The following is an 18,474-nucleotide window of genomic DNA, read 5'->3' on the forward strand; positions in this document are numbered from 1 at the left end:
GCTCGGAGCCAGCCAGCCGTCCCAGCTACCACCAGGTAAGGTCCGCCGCCGCCCGGGCCTCGGCCCGCCCGGGTTCTGGCCCGCGGCTCCCCACCCCCACCCCTCCCAGTTCCCCCTCCCGCCACCGCCGCCTCCATTTGTTATTTTCCCGATCGGGTCCCCCCACTGCGGACACTGCTGGGCTTGGAAGCTGGGGACTAGGGGGTGGGGCCGGCCTCCGAGGAAGGATGGGGCCGGGGCACCCAGAGGATCGGGGAGGTGGAGGGACTTAGGAGGAGGGCTGGTGGGCCAGTGGGGACCCGGTCCAAACGGGGAACGCTGAGGTGGGAGGGTTGACGGAGGAAAAATGGGGCTGCCTGTGAGGGGGCTTCAGGGCGAAGGTTAGAAGGATTGGAGAGGTGGCAGCGAGGTGGGGCTTGAGGGCCCCAGGAAAAGCACCAAAGGCCCAAACCCGGCTTTCAGCGTCCGGGGCCTGGGGGTGCTGGGCAAAGAAGGGAAATGGGGAAGGGGTGTGGTAAGTGGAGAGAGGGATTGTGGCTGGTGAAGGGGAGGAGGTCGGAACCTGGAGAAACGGAGGCCCGGAAAGGGCCAAGGAGAGGGCCACCTTTGAGAAGAGCCCTTGGTGTTCCTGGGGGGAAGTGGGCAGGCGATGATGCCTTTGTGACTCAGTTTTCTCTTCCCGACTCCCGTTCACCCCGTGCCTGTTTTTCCAGTCCCAGACATAGTTACTTCTTGAAGAGGGGTACGTTGGGGCCCAATGGTGTGGTTCTTCCTAAAACTAATGAGGGGAAGCCCTGAAAGCTGAAGCTAGAGTTAGGAGAGAAGGGGTTTCTGGGAGGGTGGAAACAGGAGAGAATTGCGTGATCTTACAGGCACTCTAAACAAGTTGTGACCTCACCCCCCCTCCCCACAGTGCCCACTGCCATGCTAGCTGTGGTTTCTGTTTGCTGTGGTTCTTCATGACTGTTCTGCGAGCAAAGATTTCCTTTTGTGTGTGTTTTGGGGGGCTTATTTGTACCTGGGTTGGTACTCTTAAACTCCTTTCCCTGAGACTACGGTGGGAGGGTAGGAGTTGGCTTTGGCAACTGGAGGGGAGTGGCTGGCAGATGGGACCCCTGGGATGGACTCTTGAGGGGCAGGTACTGCCATTTCGTTGTCATGGCACAGATCCAGTGGGATGTCCAGTAGGTGGAGGTTCAGAACCTTGATTAGAATGCCATCGTCGGCCATGTCCTTGGTACTTCTGCAGGTACTGCTAGCAGACAGGCGGTTCCCCAGGGGGTTCACCCCCTTCCATCCAGCTGCTGTCTGTTGGAACTGGTAGACATGTTGCTTGCCTGTCTTAGGTGTTTCTTCAAGCTCCACCCACTTAGGCATGGTGGAGGGTGGAAATACTCCTGTTCAAATTCTACCATCTTTTGGTAATTCTTTCTGGCTTCTCTACCTTCCTTTTAAGAACAGTTTGTATACAATAGTCTTTTTGTTTCTGTGCACTAATATTCTTCCATTTTTCTTACATTTGAGTCTCTCTTCAGTCTCCTTTTTCTCATTTCCACACTCTGCCTGCAGTGATTCCTCCCCTCAGCTAACATTTGCTTATCTGTTTCCTTGACCTTGTAGGAATCACTGGCCTCTCCATGTTCATCCCCAGAGAGGGTGGCCCAAGGGAGAGGCTGTGGAACTGCCTGATGCAGTGGAAATACTCTGGAACAGGAGCCAGCAGACCCAGGGCTAGTCCTGGCTGTGCCTCTAGCTAACCATGACCTTGGGCAAGTCACTTCTGGGTCTCAGCTTCATTGTGCAAAGTTATAGATTATAGACCATCTCTGAGGCCCCTCTGACCACATTGGATTCTAAGAGGGCTTAGACCAGCCCTTTTTATCTGCTGGTCTGGTCGTGTCTTTGTTATCTAGGAGTCACGTTGGACTGGTTAGTTTGTTGGGCCAGAATGATGATGGAGGCTGGGCCAGAGTTCCAAAAGTTGGCCATGCGTGCCCTTCCCAGAAAGGCCCTGTACCTCCTGTAATATCTTCTGCCATCCCGTTGAAGATTTCTCCCTGTTTCTTGTTTTTAGAGACTCTTTCCCCATTTCTTATCTTCCACATTGACAACCTGCTCCTTATCACTTTCCTTGCAGTAAGGCAGTGAAGGTGCCTAGTGTGCTGTCCCAAAGGTAGTAGGTGCTCTATAAATAGTACTTACAGTGAGATGGGGGAGGGGCTGGAGTGTGGCATAGCTTGTGGGTGCTGAAACAGCCCCAGGTTCAGAAGCACATACAACCCCTCCTAATTCCTTCTCTCTGATCACTTATTCTTTTACACTGCTCTTCTGAGTCACTCAGTGCTAATTTTATCAGATTTCAACTGATTAAAAAAGTTGAGGTGAGGAAGGGGTGCTTGATGGTTACTTTTTTCACGTACTTGTCTCTGTTGTCTGACCTTCTGGATCCCTCTATTTTAACTGGCTTGGTTGCTGGTTCTGTGATGGGGAGAGAAGTGGACTTCACCAGACTGGCTGGCAAGGACAGACCTGTCACAAAGTCATCTTTGTTCATGTGCGTGAAGATTGTTTTTGCCTTTTATGTTGGGTTTTGTTCACTGAGTTTTTTTGGGGGGTTGGTAACATTAAAAAACTAATCTATACGGTTCAAAAATAAACTTGAGGTAAATGGCTGTTTACTGGGCTATGTGTCAGTCAGCTGAAAGTTTCGAAGACCTAGAGCTCTGTCCCAGCTGTCTTGTGACTCCAGGTCAATTGTTATTAAGTTTCCTGGAAAGGTTAGGCACCCCCACAAGGCCTGCCTCAGTAGGGTTCAGTGGAGGTGAGTGAGAAGTAATTACTCTGTACTCCTCGGGGAGCATGTGCTGGAGAATTCTGAGCTGAACTCAGAATAGGTGGGTAAGCTTACTCTGTACCCGCCAAGGCCTCCAGCACTTCATTCAAAACCTACTGTAGTTAGTGGGTTTAAAGGTCAAGAAAGAGAGAACAGAACACCCATATAAACACATCTGTGGCAGAGCTAGAAAGGAAGAGAACTTTTTTTTTTTTCTGCCTTCAAAAAAACCTATGGTCAGTAACATGGAGAGACGTGACACTTAACAGGAAAACTAACAAGTGCAAATGAAAATAGCTGGCTATATATAGATATATCTAGGTAAATATATAAATATTTATATGGTTGTGAGGAGGTATGTGTCCCTGTCTATACCAAGTGGGGGGCTAGCTTTAGAATTTGTTGGTTTATGTTATGTGCTCACTGATAACTGAGTATTTGGTTGGTAAAGTGAAAGCCCTGCCTTTTCCGTGAGCCCCAGGGAACCCAGGCACTACAGAAGATGTCTTTATGAGCTCTCACAAGCCAAGTTCTGCACCTCGGGGATCGTCGGCTAGGCAGGCCTGTGTGCTCTGCATTGTAGAATGGGACATTCTTCTCCCACCTACTCTGATGGGAAAAAAAGATTCTTCTCATATCTCTGAGCTGATCTAGGCTTTCTGAGAATTCTCCCCAGCAACCTCTGATGAGAGCATAGCAGAGTTTAGAAGAGTGAGCATGGGCTTTGAAGTTGGGAGACATAGGCTCAATTCCGATTCCTTCACTGTATTTATCAAAGAAGTTGGGCAAGTCATAGTCTTTGAGCCTTAGTTTTGCCACCTATATAATGGGAATACTAAGTTTTTTGGGGGGTTGGTTGAAAAATTAGATGAAATTGTGTATATAAAGGCTCAACACAAAGAAGGCACTGAAGCAATTAGTTACTTTTTTAGCTACATTTCTTTATGCTTCTTTTAAGGCCCTGTGGAATTCATGTGTACACAAATATTCCCAAGGGATCCCTTGGGTAAAATAGTGTGATCTCCTGAATTGGGGCTCAAGGGTGCATCAGATTTTTCCAGTGTCTCTGGAGATGATGGAGATAATATTGTAAGCAGAGACTCCTTCATGGTCCCGGGGGCCAGCCAGTAGTGTCCTATGGGCCTGCACTTCTTGGTCATAGACCTGGGGCCCACCGAGTCCTGTCTTTTGCACACACAGCAGTCTCTCCTCCTGATTGCCTCCCCATTGTAGAGTGTCTGATGGTCTTTTCCTCACAGGCTTCACTGGAAACAGATACTGCTAGTTCCAGGTGCCTATACTGAACACTTGGAGATCCTGCTTCCTGCCTCCCAGGCCATAGCTGTGGGAGACTAGGGGTGAAGCAGAGACATTTCTGTATTCAGCCGCCCAGGCAGAGGAGAATGGGGTCTCCACAGCCTGAAGAATGAAGACACGACAGAATAAAGACTCAGTGAGTAATAGCGAAAATGAGACATGGAAGATGAGGGGCAGGGAAGTTAGGGGGAAGGGCCAAGAAAGAATAGAAATAAGGACCTTAGAAAGTTAGATGTGAAAAATGACGTTATCTGCCTCCTTCCTTCTCTCTCCCTCAGATGTCAATGAGGAGTGGACGGAAGAAAGAGGCCCCTGGGCCCCGGGAAGAACTGAGATCGAGGGGCCGGGCCTCCCCTGGAGGGGTCAGCACGTCCAGCAGTGATGGCAAAGCGGAGAAGTCTAGGCAGACAGCCAAGGTATTCTGTCCTCAGGTCCTCTCACCGCATGCCAGGGCACTGGGCTGAGGGTGCTGAGGGGAAATTTCCTGTCTGGCAGAAGATAATGACAGAGGCTCCGGAGGTGTTAAGGCGGGAATTTTCTTTCTAACAGAAGGCCCGAGTCGAGGAAGCCTCCACCCCAAAGGTCAGCAAGCAGGGCCGGAGTGAGGAGATCTCAGAGAGTGAAAGCGAGGAGACCAGTGCACCAAAAAAGACCAAAACCGAGGTGGGAGACCCTCTAGTTATCCTGACCTGTTTCTCCGCCATTCTTTTCCCCAAACCTCCTTTCACTTACCTTTACTTTCATTGACTTGCCTGGGATATGAGAGGCAAGTCAGCCCTGGTGCTTGCTAAACAAAGCAACTCCTCTCATCTGTCAGACATATTTAGGGCTTTGGCCAGACCAATAGGTGACCAGGCAGGGCCAGCAGGGACTGGAAAAGGAGCCTCTCGTGTCTAGGTCCTGATCCTCATGAAGGGGCTGGGGGAGGAGGTTTAGGGGGGAGAAGTCTTAACGGATAGAACAAACAAATCATGAGGAACATGTAGAAGTTTTTTTTTTTTTTTGTACATTTTTTTTTCCATCTCGATTATAATCCCCGCGGGTTTCCCATCACCAAATCACCCGTGTGCCATCACCATAATCCCGTGCATTTCTCTCCCCTTCCCCCCCACCCCCCGTTTTTGATCCCATTCCCCACCCCACCCCATGTGGAAGTTTTTTTAAGAATAAGGTTCTGTGATGATTGTTACAGGGTAAAGGAGGTGAGAACTGGCAGAAGACAGGGATTTGGGTTCAGCTGTGGATTGGGAGGAGATGTGGGAGATGGAAGCTTGAGGAATGAATAGGGGTTATAAGGAGGGAGAGTGATGTGGGAAGGAGCCGAGGATGTGGGAAGAGTGGAGGGTGCCCATGTGCAGGTGACCTTGGGCACGGGCACTTGTATTCATCAAGCCATGATACAGTGGCATACTGTGATGGGGAAATAAATTACTTTGTGCAAAGGAGGCACCTATATTTTCTAAGGGAAGCACGGAAGGAGAAGCAAAGGGGAAAATGCCCTCTCTTTTCCACAGCAGGAGCTCCCACGGCCACAGTCTCCCTCAGATCTGGACAGTTTAGATGGGCGGAGCCTTAATGATGATGGCAGCAGTGACCCTAGGGACATTGACCAGGATAACCGAAGCACGTCCCCCAGCATCTACAGCCCTGGAAGTGTGGAGAATGACTCCGACTCATCCTCTGGCTTATCCCAGGGTCCAGCCCGCCCCTACCACCCACCTCCACTCTTTCCTCCCTCCCCCCAACCCCCAGACAACACCCCCCGACAGCCAGAGCCTGGTTTTGAACCCCATTCCTCTGTGACACCCACTGGATATCATGCTCCCATGGAGCCACCCCCATCTCGAATGTTTCAGGCTCCCCCTGGAGCCCCTCCCCCTCACCCACAGCTGTACCCTGGGGGGGCTGGTGGAGGAGTTTTATCTGGACCTCCCATGGGTCCCAAGGGGGGAGGGGCGGCCTCTTCAGTGGGGACCCCTAGTGGGGGTAAGCAGCACCCACCACCCACCACCCCCATTTCAATCTCAAACTCTGGGGCTGGCAGTGCTCCCCCAACCAAGCCACCTAACACTCCAGTGGGTGGTGGGAACTTACCCTCTGCACCACCACCAGCCACCTTTCCCCATGTGACACCAAACCTGCCTCCCCCTCCTGCTCTGAGACCCCTTAACAATGCATCTGCCTCTCCTCCTGGTCTGGGGGCCCAGCCACTACCTGGGCATCTGCCCTCGCCCCATGCCATGGGGCAGGGTATGGGTGGACTTCCTCCTGGCCCAGAGAAAGGCCCCACTCTAGCTCCTTCACCTCACCCTCTGCCTCCTGCTTCCTCCTCTTCTGCCCCAGCTCCACCCATGAGGTATCCATATTCTTCCTCTAGCAGTAGCTCTGCAGCAGCCTCCTCTGCCAGTTCTTCCTCTGCCTCCCAGTACCCAGCTTCCCAGGCACTGCCCAGTTATCCCCACTCCTTCCCACCCCCTACAAGCCTTTCTGTTGCCAATCAACCACCCAAGTACACTCAGCCTTCTCTCCCGTCCCAGGCAGTATGGAGCCAGGGTCCCCCTCCACCTCCTCCCTATGGCAGACTCTTAGCCAACAACAATGCCCATTCGGGTCCCTTCCCTCCTCCCACGGGGGGCCAATCTGCAGCTCATCCACCAGCCCCAACACATCACCATCACCACCAGCAACAGCAGCAGCAGCAACAGCAGCAGCAGCAGCAACACCATGGAAACTCTGGACCCCCTCCACCTGGAGCATATCCCCACCCCCTGGAGAGCAGTGGCTCCCACCACGCACACCCTTACACCATGTCCCCCTCTCTGGGGTCTCTGAGGCCCTACCCACCAGGGCCAGCACATCTGCCTCCACCTCACAACCAGGTGTCCTACAGCCAAGCAGGCCCCAATGGCCCTCCAGTCTCCTCTTCCTCTTCCAACTCCTCTTCCTCTTCTCAAGGGTCCTACCCAAGTTCACACCCTTCCCCTAACCAGGGCCCCCAAGGGGCATCCTATCCCTTCCCACCGGTGCCTCAGGTCACCACCTCCTCAGCTACCCTTTCCACTGTCATTGCCACGGTGGCTTCCTCGCCAGCAGGCTACAAAACAGCCTCCCCTCCTGGGCCCCCACCCTATGGAAAGAGAGCCCCATCCCCAGGAACCTACAAGACAGCGACCCCACCAGGATACAAGCCGGGGTCACCGCCCTCCTTCCGAACCGGGACCCCACCGGGCTATAGAGGTGCCTCGCCACCTGCAGGGCCAGGGACCTTCAAGCCCGGCTCGCCCACCGTGGGCCCGGGACCACTTCCACCTGCAGGGCCGTCGGGCCTGCCATCCCTGCCGCCGCCACCGCCACCACCACCACCGCCGGCGGCCCCTGCCTCAGGGCCGCCCCTGAACGCCGCACAAATCAAACAGGAGCCGGCGGAGGAGTATGAGGCCCCCGAGAGCCCAGTGCCTCCTGCCCGCAGCCCCTCGCCCCCTCCCAAAGTGGTAGACGTGCCCAGCCATGCCAGTCAGTCCGCCAGGTGAGCGGGGTGGTGGTGGGGGGCGGGTCTGGAGCGGATAGCGACAAAGGCGGGCGGGGGGGGGGGGGGGGGAAGGGTGCGTTCCTGTGCTTTTCGAGTACGCCTGAGCCGACGGGGCGCTTCCGGGGCCGGCGACACCGCGGAGTCCCCTGGCAGCCATCGGGCTGAGCGCACGCTGCCTCTGCGTCCCCGACAGGTTCAACAAACACCTGGACCGCGGCTTTAACTCGTGCGCGCGCAGCGACCTGTACTTCGTGCCGCTGGAGGGCTCCAAGCTGGCCAAGAAGCGGGCCGACCTGGTGGAGAAGGTGCGGCGCGAGGCCGAGCAGCGCGCGCGCGAGGAGAAGGAGCGCGAGCGCGAGCGGGAACGCGAGAAGGAGCGCGAGCGCGAGAAGGAGCGCGAGCTGGAACGCAGCGTGGTGAGTGCGTCACGCGAGCGCCGAGCGCCTCGGCCCAGCCGCCTCTGCGCGGCTCGGGGGCGGGGAGTCGCTTCGCCACCTGTCGGAGAGGAGGAAGCACTGCAGCCCGGGAAATAGAGCCGCGAGGAATCCATTGGGTCCCAGGGTGGGGGAGGCAGGCCCCGGGCAGGCTACCTGGGAACCGTGAGTCGCAGGAAGAGAAGGCGGGAGGACAGTTCTCTTGGGCTGAGTTCTCTTGGGCTGGGTTCTAGTGCAGCAGCCCAGGACTAATCTGGTTCCAGGTCTTGCTCTCTTGACTGCTTCTCTCTGTACCCTGCAGAAGTTGGCTCAGGAGGGTCGTGCTCCAGTGGAGTGTCCGTCTCTCGGCCCGGTGCCCCATCGTCCTCCATTCGAGCCAGGCAGTGCAGTGGCGACTGTGCCCCCCTACTTAGGTCCTGACACGCCGGCCCTTCGCACTCTGAGTGAATACGCCAGGCCCCATGTCATGTCTCCTGGCAATCGCAACCACCCATTTTATGTGCCCCTGGGGGCAGTGGACCCGGGGCTTCTGGGTTATAATGTCCCGGCCCTGTACAGCAGTGACCCAGCAGCCCGCGAGAGGGAGCGTGAAGCCCGCGAACGAGACCTCCGAGACCGCCTCAAGCCTGGCTTCGAGGTGAAGCCCAGTGAGCTGGAACCCCTACATGGGGTCCCTGGACCAGGCCTGGATCCCTTCCCTCGACATGGGGGCCTGGCTCTGCAGCCGGGCCCCCCTGGCCTGCATCCTTTCCCCTTTCACCCAAGCCTGGGGCCCTTGGAGAGAGAACGTCTAGCGCTGGCAGCTGGGCCAGCCCTGCGGCCTGACATGTCCTATGCCGAGCGTCTGGCAGCTGAGAGGCAACACGCAGAAAGGGTGGCAGCCCTGGGCAATGACCCCCTGGCACGGCTGCAGATGCTCAACGTGACCCCCCATCACCACCAGCACTCCCACATCCACTCTCACCTGCACCTCCACCAGCAGGATGCTATCCATGCAGGTGAGAACCCTGTTTCCTTATGTGGGGCCTTTGGGGCCACCCACCTTGCCACCTGATACATGATTGGCCTCATCAGTTCCTCTAGTCTGGCTGGAGCCACCTACTGAAATTGCTTCCCTCTTCTTAGCGTCTCTGTTTTCTCCCCTCCTGTCTTCTCATGCCCTAACCTTGCACAGAGGCTGTTCCCTGTACCCTGGCCTTCTCCAGGGTCTAGTTCTACCCAAGAGAGAGGACCAGGCGGAAAACTTTGGAGGACCACCACCTTTCTCACAGCCCTCTCCCCAGCCTTTCTGCCATCTTATTTCACAGTGCCACACCGCAGCCCCATCTGCCCTTGTAGTTAACATCTATTGCTGGATCTTTTGTGCTTTCTCTCAGGTCCTCTCTTGTCTCAGCTCCTGAACTTTTTCCTCTTCCATCTCCTCTCAGCATTTACTTCTCACCTTTTCCTCAGATACAGCTGATAATTGTAGACTACTCTAGTTGTAGCCTGTCTGTCCCCCAGAGCCTTAGTCCTTCCATTGTGCTTCCTGTAGGAGCCTGGCTCATCCTTAAGTTTGATAATCTAGCTCTCTACCCAAACTTGAATTCCCTCACCCACCAAATGCATGTTTTCCCCAGACCTTCTTCCTAGTGACACCTTCTTCTTTAACCTCCAGCCTCTGCCTCGGTGCACCCTCTCATTGACCCTCTGGCCTCAGGGTCTCACCTCACCCGGATCCCCTACCCAGCTGGGACTCTCCCGAACCCCCTTCTTCCTCACCCTCTGCACGAGAACGAAGTTCTTCGTCACCAGCTCTTTGGTAAGGATGGGGGGGGGGGCTTGTGGGGGAGGTCTACTGATAGAACAGAAAGGAGAAATTTGGGCGCTGGGATGGGTAGAGTTGGGCTTGGGGAGGGATGAGGAGGACCCAGATCTGGGAATGGGGGTGGGAGTTCTGGATCCCTGCCCAAAAGAGGCACACAGGTTTTAGGGCCAGGCTGAGAGTTTTGAATTCTGAAGACCAGTGACCACTCAGAGGACTCGCCATTACCTTTTAAGTGTGCGTTTCCTCTGTCTGAAAGTGCTGCCTATCTCCTGGCCCCAAGCAGGTATCCAGTACCCATCGCTCATGTGCCTCTGCCCTTCTCGCCCACAGCTGCTCCTTACCGGGACCTGCCAGCCTCCCTTTCCGCCCCGATGTCGGCTGCTCACCAGCTGCAGGCCATGCACGCGCAGTCTGCCGAGCTGCAGCGCTTGGCGCTGGAGCAGCAGCAATGGCTGCATGCCCATCACCCACTGCACAGTGTGCCCCTGCCCGCCCAGGAGGACTACTACAGGTATTGCTGTGGGGGTAGGGGGGAGGCCGAGGGGCCGAGTCTTCTCAGCCTGCTGGGATAAGGTGTGGGTACTAGGTTCCTGGAACCCTGTCCTCTGGCATCCTCTGTGAGCAGGGCCAACTTGAGCAACCTCTTATCTCTTCTGCATTCACTCTCCCCAGTCACCTGAAGAAAGAGAGCGACAAGCCGCTGTAGAACCTGTGATCAAGAGAGTACCTGCAGCCCTGCTTGTGGACCTTGGAGACCTCCCTCCTGGCCTGCCTCCTGGAGCAAGGAGGGTTGCTGCTCAGTTGCAGGGCCTCAGCAACTGTGGGGGAGGAGAGGAGGGGGCGGTAGGAAGGCCCAGCTTCCGTGGTGTGCGAGGTGGGGATGGCCTGGGTGGGGCAGAAAGCGCACAGCATCTTGGACCAGGCCCCTCTTCCTTGTTCCCCTGCTTTCTTCCTCCCTCTTGCCCAATCCGTGGTGGCCACTGCCCTCTGCCCCCCCACCCCCTTGGTGTGATTATTTCATCTGTTAGATGTGGCTGTTTTGCGTAGCATCTTGTGCGCCCCTGCCCCTCCCCAGCCCCAGTGTGCGCGCCCCCTCTGCGATGTATGCCCCTTCCCCTCCCCATTAATAATTTATATATATAAATATCTATATGATGCTCTTTAAAAAACATCCCAACCAAAACCAACCAAACAAAAACATCCTCACGACCCCCCAGGAAGATGGCTGTGACTGGTTCTTTGCGGGCTGTGGGCGCAGAGGTGGAGTTCTCTGCTTGGCTGCACCAGGAACTCCAACACCAGCTAGAGAAGTGGGAAAGGGCACACCTTCGGAAGGCATTGGAGCAGGGACCCTGGAGATTTGGAGAGGGGCCCTCATAGGTGCTGTCTGTGTGGGGGGAGAGGTTCCGGTCTGCCAGCCCCCAGGCAAGCCTGACCTGGTCCAGGCTCCACTACTCCGACATGGCACTTCTGCCATTTCACCCACAGCGAGGTGCTGTCAGTACCCTGAATCCTTCCATGCACTATATACAGCTGGAGAACCGGTTTGAAGCTGAAGTCTAGGGGCCAGTGTTTCAAAGGGGTACAAACGACTAGAACCCTGGAATTTACACAGGGTTTTTGTGACGTGGGTGACAGCTTCAAGAGTCTGGAAAGATAACCACGCGAGAGGGAGTGGCACGGCAGCGCACCACCCAGGCAAGCCGCTTCAGCTGCCGGGTTTTCTGGAAGCAAACCGCAATCTGCGTTCTTAAAAACGAAAGGGGTGTGTCTGGTTCTCCCTGCCAATCAGAATCGATCTAATTTGCATAGAGTCGTAGCAGACGTTCTCAAACTCAAGAAATGAATGATTTCATTAAGTTCTTGACAATACTGCTTTTCCTTCGGTAAGTTTCAGGGCTTCTCATTGCTTATACAGCAATAAAAGTTAGAGACTACCACCCTTGAGCTCACCCTCACCAATAGTGGGGTTCATGCATCTCCCGTCTTCTCCGCAGGCTCCTCCCCGCAGTGTTACAGCTCTTTTAGAATTTGTCTAGCAGGTTTTCCGGTTTTCACCGGAAGGCCCCCACGTGGGTTGTACTTAACAATAGAGATCTGCCGTTGGCGCGAATGCCGTTTTCCGGTGGTTTGAAAATCTAGTAGCTCACGCGATGCATCTCCTATTTCCTGTCGTGGGGAGACCTAGGGCTACGCCGGGCGGCACCTCCTATTTCCTGTCGTGGGGAGACCTAGGGCTACGCCGGGCGGCTTCCGGCTACGGCTGCTACTGCTTCCCTTCTGCCCCCCGCCGTCCTAGTTGATTCCTGAACGTTTCTTTGGTTCCGCTGCACGTGCAGCTTTTGTTTTATGGCGACTGCCTCGTCCCAACCCGCGGCCCTGAGCGCCGAGCAGGCCAAGGGTGAGAAGCGACCTAGTCACCGGGTGGGCTGCCCACCCGGGGAGGGTGGCCGGCGGAGACCGCTAGGCGAGAGGCGTGGCTGCGTTCTCCGGGGAGGGGCGCGCGAGAACTCTCCTTTTCTGAGAGGGACCCTTGCCCCTAAAGCGGGGTAGCGGGATTGCGGGGAGGGGGGTGGTTTCCGGGCCGAGATAATCCGGTTCCTACGACTTAGTCTGCTAATTCCCTGCCCTCTTCCTTGCGCTGTCGGCTGCGGCCGAGGGCCGCGCCGGGGCGACCCCCGGATGCTCCCTGGGATGCTTCTGCACAGTGGTCCTGGCCGAGGTGATCCAGGCCTTCTCGGCCCCGGAGAATGCCGTGCGCATGGACGAAGCTCGGGACAACGCGTGCAACGACATGGGCAAGATGCTGCAATTCGTTCTGCCCGTGGCCACGCAGATTCAGCAGGAGGTTATCAAAGCCTATGGCTTCAGCTGTGACGGGGAAGGTGGGCCGGACGTGGGTCCTGTGTGGGTTGAAGCCAGGAGAGGGCATTGGATCCGTTGGGCCACTGGGCCGTTATCCCTCTTTTCACCACGGGGTGGCAGCCATAATCTAACAATAAGGGGCACGCAGAGTCCAGGGTCTGCTGGCTCACCTTGGCACCAGGTGAGGCTCTTAAGCGCTTTTGTAGTTGCCATTAGTTACAGTGTTAGACCATTTTGAGATGAGGAAACACTCGAGCTTGTTGTTAGTGCCTGGAGGTCACAGCAGAACTGGACCTGAACCCCGTTGTCGGCAGAATAATGTATCACTAAACACCTCCTGTTTAACTAATCTCTGCAGATTGGCAGTGCAGTTTCTTTGCTGATATGGGGGGGTGGGGTTGGTGCTCAAAGTGGTTTACTGATTGACCACTGCTGGCCAGAGCCCTCTTGCATGCTCGTCAGGGACTTGGGGTCTTGTGGGTGGGTGGGCGGTCACACTTTGGGTTCTTTTGACTCAAATTGCCAACCCGAGAGTGAGACGCTACGGCGATATTTTCATTCATCGCCTCCCGTCCAGTTTTGTCTGGTGTAGACCAGGATGTACTTTTTCCAAACCACATTGGACAGAGGCCTGCAGGTGTCCTATTTTGCAGACAACCACCTGACCGGAGGAGGGGCAGCAGTGACTCATGCTCAAGCTGCTGGCTGGGGCACACCTGTCCCCCGGCCGTGTGGGCTGACACTCCACTCCCCCTTGCAGGTGTCCTTAAGTTTGCCCGCTTGGTCAAGTCCTACGAAGCCCAGGATCCTGAGATTGCCAGCCTGTCAGGCAAACTGAAGGCCCTGTTCCTGCCGCCCATGACGCTGCCACCCCACGGGCCTGCTTCGGGTAGCAGCGTCACTGCCTCCTGAGGGTTGACCCTCCCTGTGACCCTGCCCTGGAAGAGAAGACCTTGGTGTGCCAGAGGATAATAAATGTGCTTGTGACAGCCTCTGCCTCAGTCCTTTGTGACCCAGACCACAACCCAGATTCCCCCTACCTCTCCAGGCTGCCCCACCCCCTGTCTAGATCCCTTGTAGGCTCCAGGGCTGGGTGAGGGGATGGGCATGGCCCCAGGGCACCTCCTCTGCGGTGGCTTCCTGGGCAGGTCCGGGACCCTGTGGCTCCTCCACTCTGAGTGGCTCCTCCACTGCCCGGTGATCTCTGGGCCAGGGTTACTTCCTGGTCTTTGCCCCCTCCCACCCTCCTGCCTGCGGGCTCCAGGTGGAGCTCCAGGTGGCTCCTCCCCTCCCCAGGGAAGGCGGCCCTGGACTGTCAGGCAGACGCTGGACTGCCTAGCAGCGGGGCTGGGGCTGGAGGGGAAAGCCAGCTACTGTGGGCGGTCTGAGACCAGCCCCGCCCCACCTGTCCCTTTTCCGGGGATCTTTAGTCCAGGGGCCTGTCCCCGAGCTGCCATTGGCCTGCAGGCGGCATTGGGAAGGAAGGCTGGGTCCTGAGACGCTTCCTTACCTGCTTTGGGCCACTGCACAGCTGTGCCCTGACTCGGCCCCGCCCCCGTGGCCCTCTGCCTGTGACTCACCCCTCTGGGGAGATGCTGTCCCGTGGGTAAGTCCCCTGCAACAATCTGTTAGGATGGGAGGGGGTGGGGAGCAGGGTTCATGCTCGCTCCTGACAGGTGTGTGGCCCTGAATCCCCTGGGTCTGCTTCCTGACCCTACATACTGCTTCCCCCTAGTATGGGAGGAACCCAGGCCTATTAATGCCCTCTGCCCACCTCCCACGTCTAAATTACTTTTCCTCTGAAAGAAGACCATTGCATTCCCGTCCCCCCACGCCCCCCAGCCTCTGATCCCCTGCTCTGCTGCCTGCATTGGTGTTTTTCCCCTGGATAGTCCACATGGCCTGAAATATAGGGTGTCTGAGAGGCAGACCCCAGGAAGTGCTACTCAGCTTCCCCGCCCCCCAGGTCCTTCTTCCACTTTCCTTCAATTTCCGTGGCCTCCCCATCTCCTGCATCTTCCATTCACTGATAAGGCCAATGCATGTTGGTGATAGTCCAGGTCCTGTTCAGTGGCTGGTGCTGCAGTGTACAGGACAGGTGGGGCCTTGCCCTCAGGGAGCTTCACCTCAGTGGGAGGCTGCAGACTAGAGAGAGAACGAGATGAATAGGGTAATGGAGATTTTTCAGAAGTGTTACTCAGAAAATGAAACCACTTCATGTACCAGCAGGTGGCTGGGGGTGCTGAAAGCATCTCCAGCTGGAAGAGTCCTGGAGGACTTTCCTGAGGAAGTGACAGGTGAGCCCATACCTGATGGTGAGGAAGAGCCAGCCACCCCTGGGAAGAGGGAGCTGCTGTGAGGGTCCTGCTGTGAGAATAAAGGGGGAGGGGATCATGTCCCCAAAGCAGCCAGCAGAGAGGGAGGCAGAGCCAGGGCAGTGTGCAGTGCTGGAGTCGGAATATTCTAGACGAAGACCTGCAGCTGGGTCTGTTGGAGCTGGTCACCCCCACATCCTGCTGGTTCTTGTTTCACACACTCACCTCTGCCACACACCTCCCCCCCCCCTGCACCCTCCCCTCCCGGGTGTCAGCCCTGCCCTGTGTGGGGTTCCCAGTGAGTCTCCTGGCCCATAAGCCCCCTTCCAGGCTTCTGCCACCAACCTTTTCCTTCCGGGTGGCTGTCAAGGCCTCACTGTGCGGAACCCATTCTTGGTCCGTCAGCCTGGCTTGTGCTTGCTTCTGTGCTGGTCCCCGATCTCACCGGCACATGGTTCTGCTCCCCTCCCACATGTGCTCACAACCTGCTCCAGAGGCTCCTGGGCAGGGGCCACCCGCCTGCCACCCGTGAGGGAGCTCCAGCCCCTGCCATCTTCCCCTGTGGCTGTCCCCAAGCCCACTCCGCCGGGCAGGGCTGGGGCACAGAGGCAAGAGCACCAGCTTCGAACAGCTCTGGCTGGTCCACTTGATTGGGAACTTCAACGAGTTATTTAACCTCCCTGGCTCCTAGCTTTGGGTCTCAGGTCTAAGACAAGCTACTAAGGCCCACTCAGTAGCCCTGGCGTGAGGACTGGTAATGTGATCCTCTGGGTTGGGAAGGTCTGAGGGAGAGCTGTTTCCCTGCAGAGGCGTGGGGACTCTGAGCTTTCTCCTCTGCCTTGCCTCGCCCTGTGCATCTTTTCCTTTGGGCTGTTGATTTCTGTCTTTCAGTGTTTGCAATCCATCAGTAACCTGCGAGTGGAAAAAAAAGTAATGTAAAAGCTGTTGGCAAGAAACCCCACTATTCTTTTGCTTCTTATATTCGTGTTTGGGAAATACTGTTAAGCCCATTTAGCAAACAGGGATATTGAGGCTCAGAGAGGTTGAATAATTTTCTAGAGATTTGTCTGCTCTCCCTACAACCTCCCATTCAGCACTGCCCACATCCCCACCTGAACTTTATCTTCCTGTTTTCCAAGTGAATGATCTTCATTCTTTTTCTTCCTTCCTTCCTTTCCTTCTTTTTTTTCTTTCCTTTTCTCTCTTTTCTTTCTCTTCTTTCTTTGACTTATTTATTCATACAGAACGGGGGTACAGGCCAGAGGTGCAGAGGTGGTGATAGGATTCGCCAGAGACAGAGTGGGGAGCAGAACAGGCAGACTGATGACGAAGTACAGTGCTGAGGGGAGCAGCAGGCGGTCAGGAGAGGTCTGCGGCGCCATGTGGTCACCTCCCAGGCGGGGATTGAACTCTCTGAAGCAGCTGCCGCTAGCTTCTTAGTGTTGTGCTTTAACCCATTGACTACCAGGGAGGGCCTGATTTTCTCTTTTTTAATGATCAGATATTTGATTTTGTGACTCTCAATGCCCTTAAGCCTGTCTTCCTCCCTTTAAAAACTGAGGGAAATAATTCCTACATCACAAGGCTGCCTAGGGCCCCACAGGGTTGTATTTGTGTAAGGGTAAACTTTCGGGAGCTATCCTAAAGGAAGGGAGATACTGAAGCTTCATTCTCCTGCCCAGGGACAGCCTGCCTCACCTTAGTGTCTGTCTGTCTTCTGGTCTGCCACCTTCAGAGAAATTCCTGTCTCTTTCACTGGCCAAAAGTTTCTGGTACAGTTAGTTTTTTTCTCACCAAGTGGGTTAAAGCCCTGAAAGACTGGGGCAGAGGCCAGGGAGCCTCAGGCAGACCTGCGACTTCGGAGGTGATCAGGATGGGGAGTCCAGGTAAGGAGGGGGTCTCACTGGACCAGGTATGTGTGATGCATGTAGTGGGACTCTGTGTCTGCCTGCCTGTCACATAGAGTGTTTGTAGGGCCATGAAGTGGGCCTGGTGACCATATATACGCAGGAGCACCAGTGAGCCCGTTTATTAGACACATGCTCTGTGTGAGGCCTCACGCTAAGCGTGAGCATTCAGAGATGAGTGAGGCGGGCCATGGACCCCCCTGTGGTGGAACTGACTGTGCAAACACCCCATCCTGCCCCTCATGCGGTCTTTTGGTGTGGCGGTCTAAGGTAGAAGGGTAGTGAGTGTTAGACCACACAACCAACAGGCCGAGCGAGGTCCTCATGCACCAGAAAGAAGGGTGGGGCTTGGGGTGGGAGGAGAGACCTGATTTTGGAGGGGGAAAATTGTTATTCAGTGTTCTCAAATGTGATAAAGCCAGCATCCTAGGGAAACAGATTTTGAAGGCTTTAATCTTCCTTAGCTTTCTCATTGTTTGGGGAGGCACAGTATATATATATATTTTTTTCATTTTAAAAAATTGTATTATTATTATTATTTTTATTTTATAACAGTTTATTTTTACATCATTTTGTACATTTTTTTTTCCATCTCAATTGTAATCCCCACGGGTTTCCCATCACCATCACCATAATCCCGTGGGGCACAGTATATTTAACAGATGGAAATATCCACACCCGTGAGAGCCACCTAGATTGAGATGGAGAGTGATTCACAGAGCTTGCCAACTGCCTATCAATTTACTTATCTTTATAAAAATAATGCATGATAGCCCCATTATGACATTCAAAAGGTGGGAGAAGTCAGTGTCCCTCCGGTCACGACTGTCCACCCCAGGGGAAGCTACCCCAGAAGCTCTCATGGATCCTTTCTTGGGGTCCTTCCCTCCTGTCTTGGTTTGTGGGTGTTTATGCTTATTCTGGGAACCACAGAAAAGGAACATCACTTGCTTTCTGTGCTTAGGGCCTCTCAAAGTCAACCAGCTCTGTCAATGGCAGCCATGATAGTGACCTCAGCCCTCAGCTCTGGGGGATTTAAACCAGACTGATGTGATCCTGCAGTCAGGAGCAGGGCAGACAGACCCGAGGAGGCTGGTGGCTTGCCCTCACCTTCTTCTCCCTCCCCTGTGCCCATCCTTGACTATGACTACATGGACAGAGGGGACCAAAGCCAGGGCCAAGAAGTACAAAAAGGTGCAGCTGGACTGGGCTGTGCTGGGGTCCTCTATCCCTGATGCGTCCTCCGATGTGCAGGTCAGAGGAAGGGGGTAACCCTGCTTTGTAGGCCCCTGCATCACCATCACTTCTCCCTTCCCACTGTGGCCCTAATGGACCAGAATCTCCCCAGCCTCTGTTCTCTGGAGCCCCAAGGGCCGGCTTCTTCCTTAAAATCACTGGCTCGGGAACCTGATGATCTAGGTTTGCATCCCAGCCCTGCACTTATTGCCCGGATGACTCGGATGGCTG

The 18,474-nt window shown here is 55.3% G+C and overlaps 2 protein-coding genes across 4 annotated transcripts; both read left to right on the forward strand.

Moving 5' to 3' along the window:
• ATN1 (atrophin 1) lies at window positions 1-11,140 on the forward strand. Of its 3 annotated transcripts, none has more exons than XM_004692912.1 (10): window positions 1-35; window positions 4,093-4,286; window positions 4,429-4,566; window positions 4,700-4,813; window positions 5,665-7,676; window positions 7,873-8,095; window positions 8,415-9,111; window positions 9,771-9,914; window positions 10,251-10,431; window positions 10,593-11,140. In XM_004692912.1, the coding sequence occupies exons 2-10, from the start codon at window positions 4,260-4,262 to the stop codon at window positions 10,624-10,626; spliced, it is 3,570 nt and encodes a 1,189-aa protein (XP_004692969.1). In that variant the 5' UTR covers window positions 1-35; window positions 4,093-4,259; the 3' UTR covers window positions 10,627-11,140. The 3 variants fall into 3 exon arrangements, with proteins under 3 accessions (XP_004692969.1, XP_004692970.1, XP_012587880.1); XM_004692913.2 differs by having other exon boundaries at window positions 5,668-7,676; window positions 10,593-11,134; XM_012732426.1 differs by lacking the exon at window positions 1-35 and adding an exon at window positions 2,463-2,554.
• A 947-nt stretch (window positions 11,141-12,087) lies between these two features.
• On the forward strand, window positions 12,088-13,774 carry LOC101632607 (chromosome unknown open reading frame, human C12orf57). Its single transcript, XM_004692911.2, has 3 exons — window positions 12,088-12,321; window positions 12,629-12,805; window positions 13,546-13,774. Exons 1-3 carry the CDS (start codon window positions 12,270-12,272, stop codon window positions 13,695-13,697), a joined length of 381 nt encoding a protein of 126 aa, XP_004692968.1. The 5' UTR covers window positions 12,088-12,269; the 3' UTR covers window positions 13,698-13,774.
• The last annotated feature ends 4,700 nt before the right edge of the window (window positions 13,775-18,474 follow it).

Source organism: Condylura cristata, unplaced genomic scaffold (genome assembly GCF_000260355.1).
Source record: "Condylura cristata isolate star-nosed mole 26May11 unplaced genomic scaffold, ConCri1.0 scaffold00034, whole genome shotgun sequence".
In the NCBI taxonomy this organism is placed as follows: domain Eukaryota; kingdom Metazoa; phylum Chordata; class Mammalia; order Eulipotyphla; family Talpidae; genus Condylura; species Condylura cristata.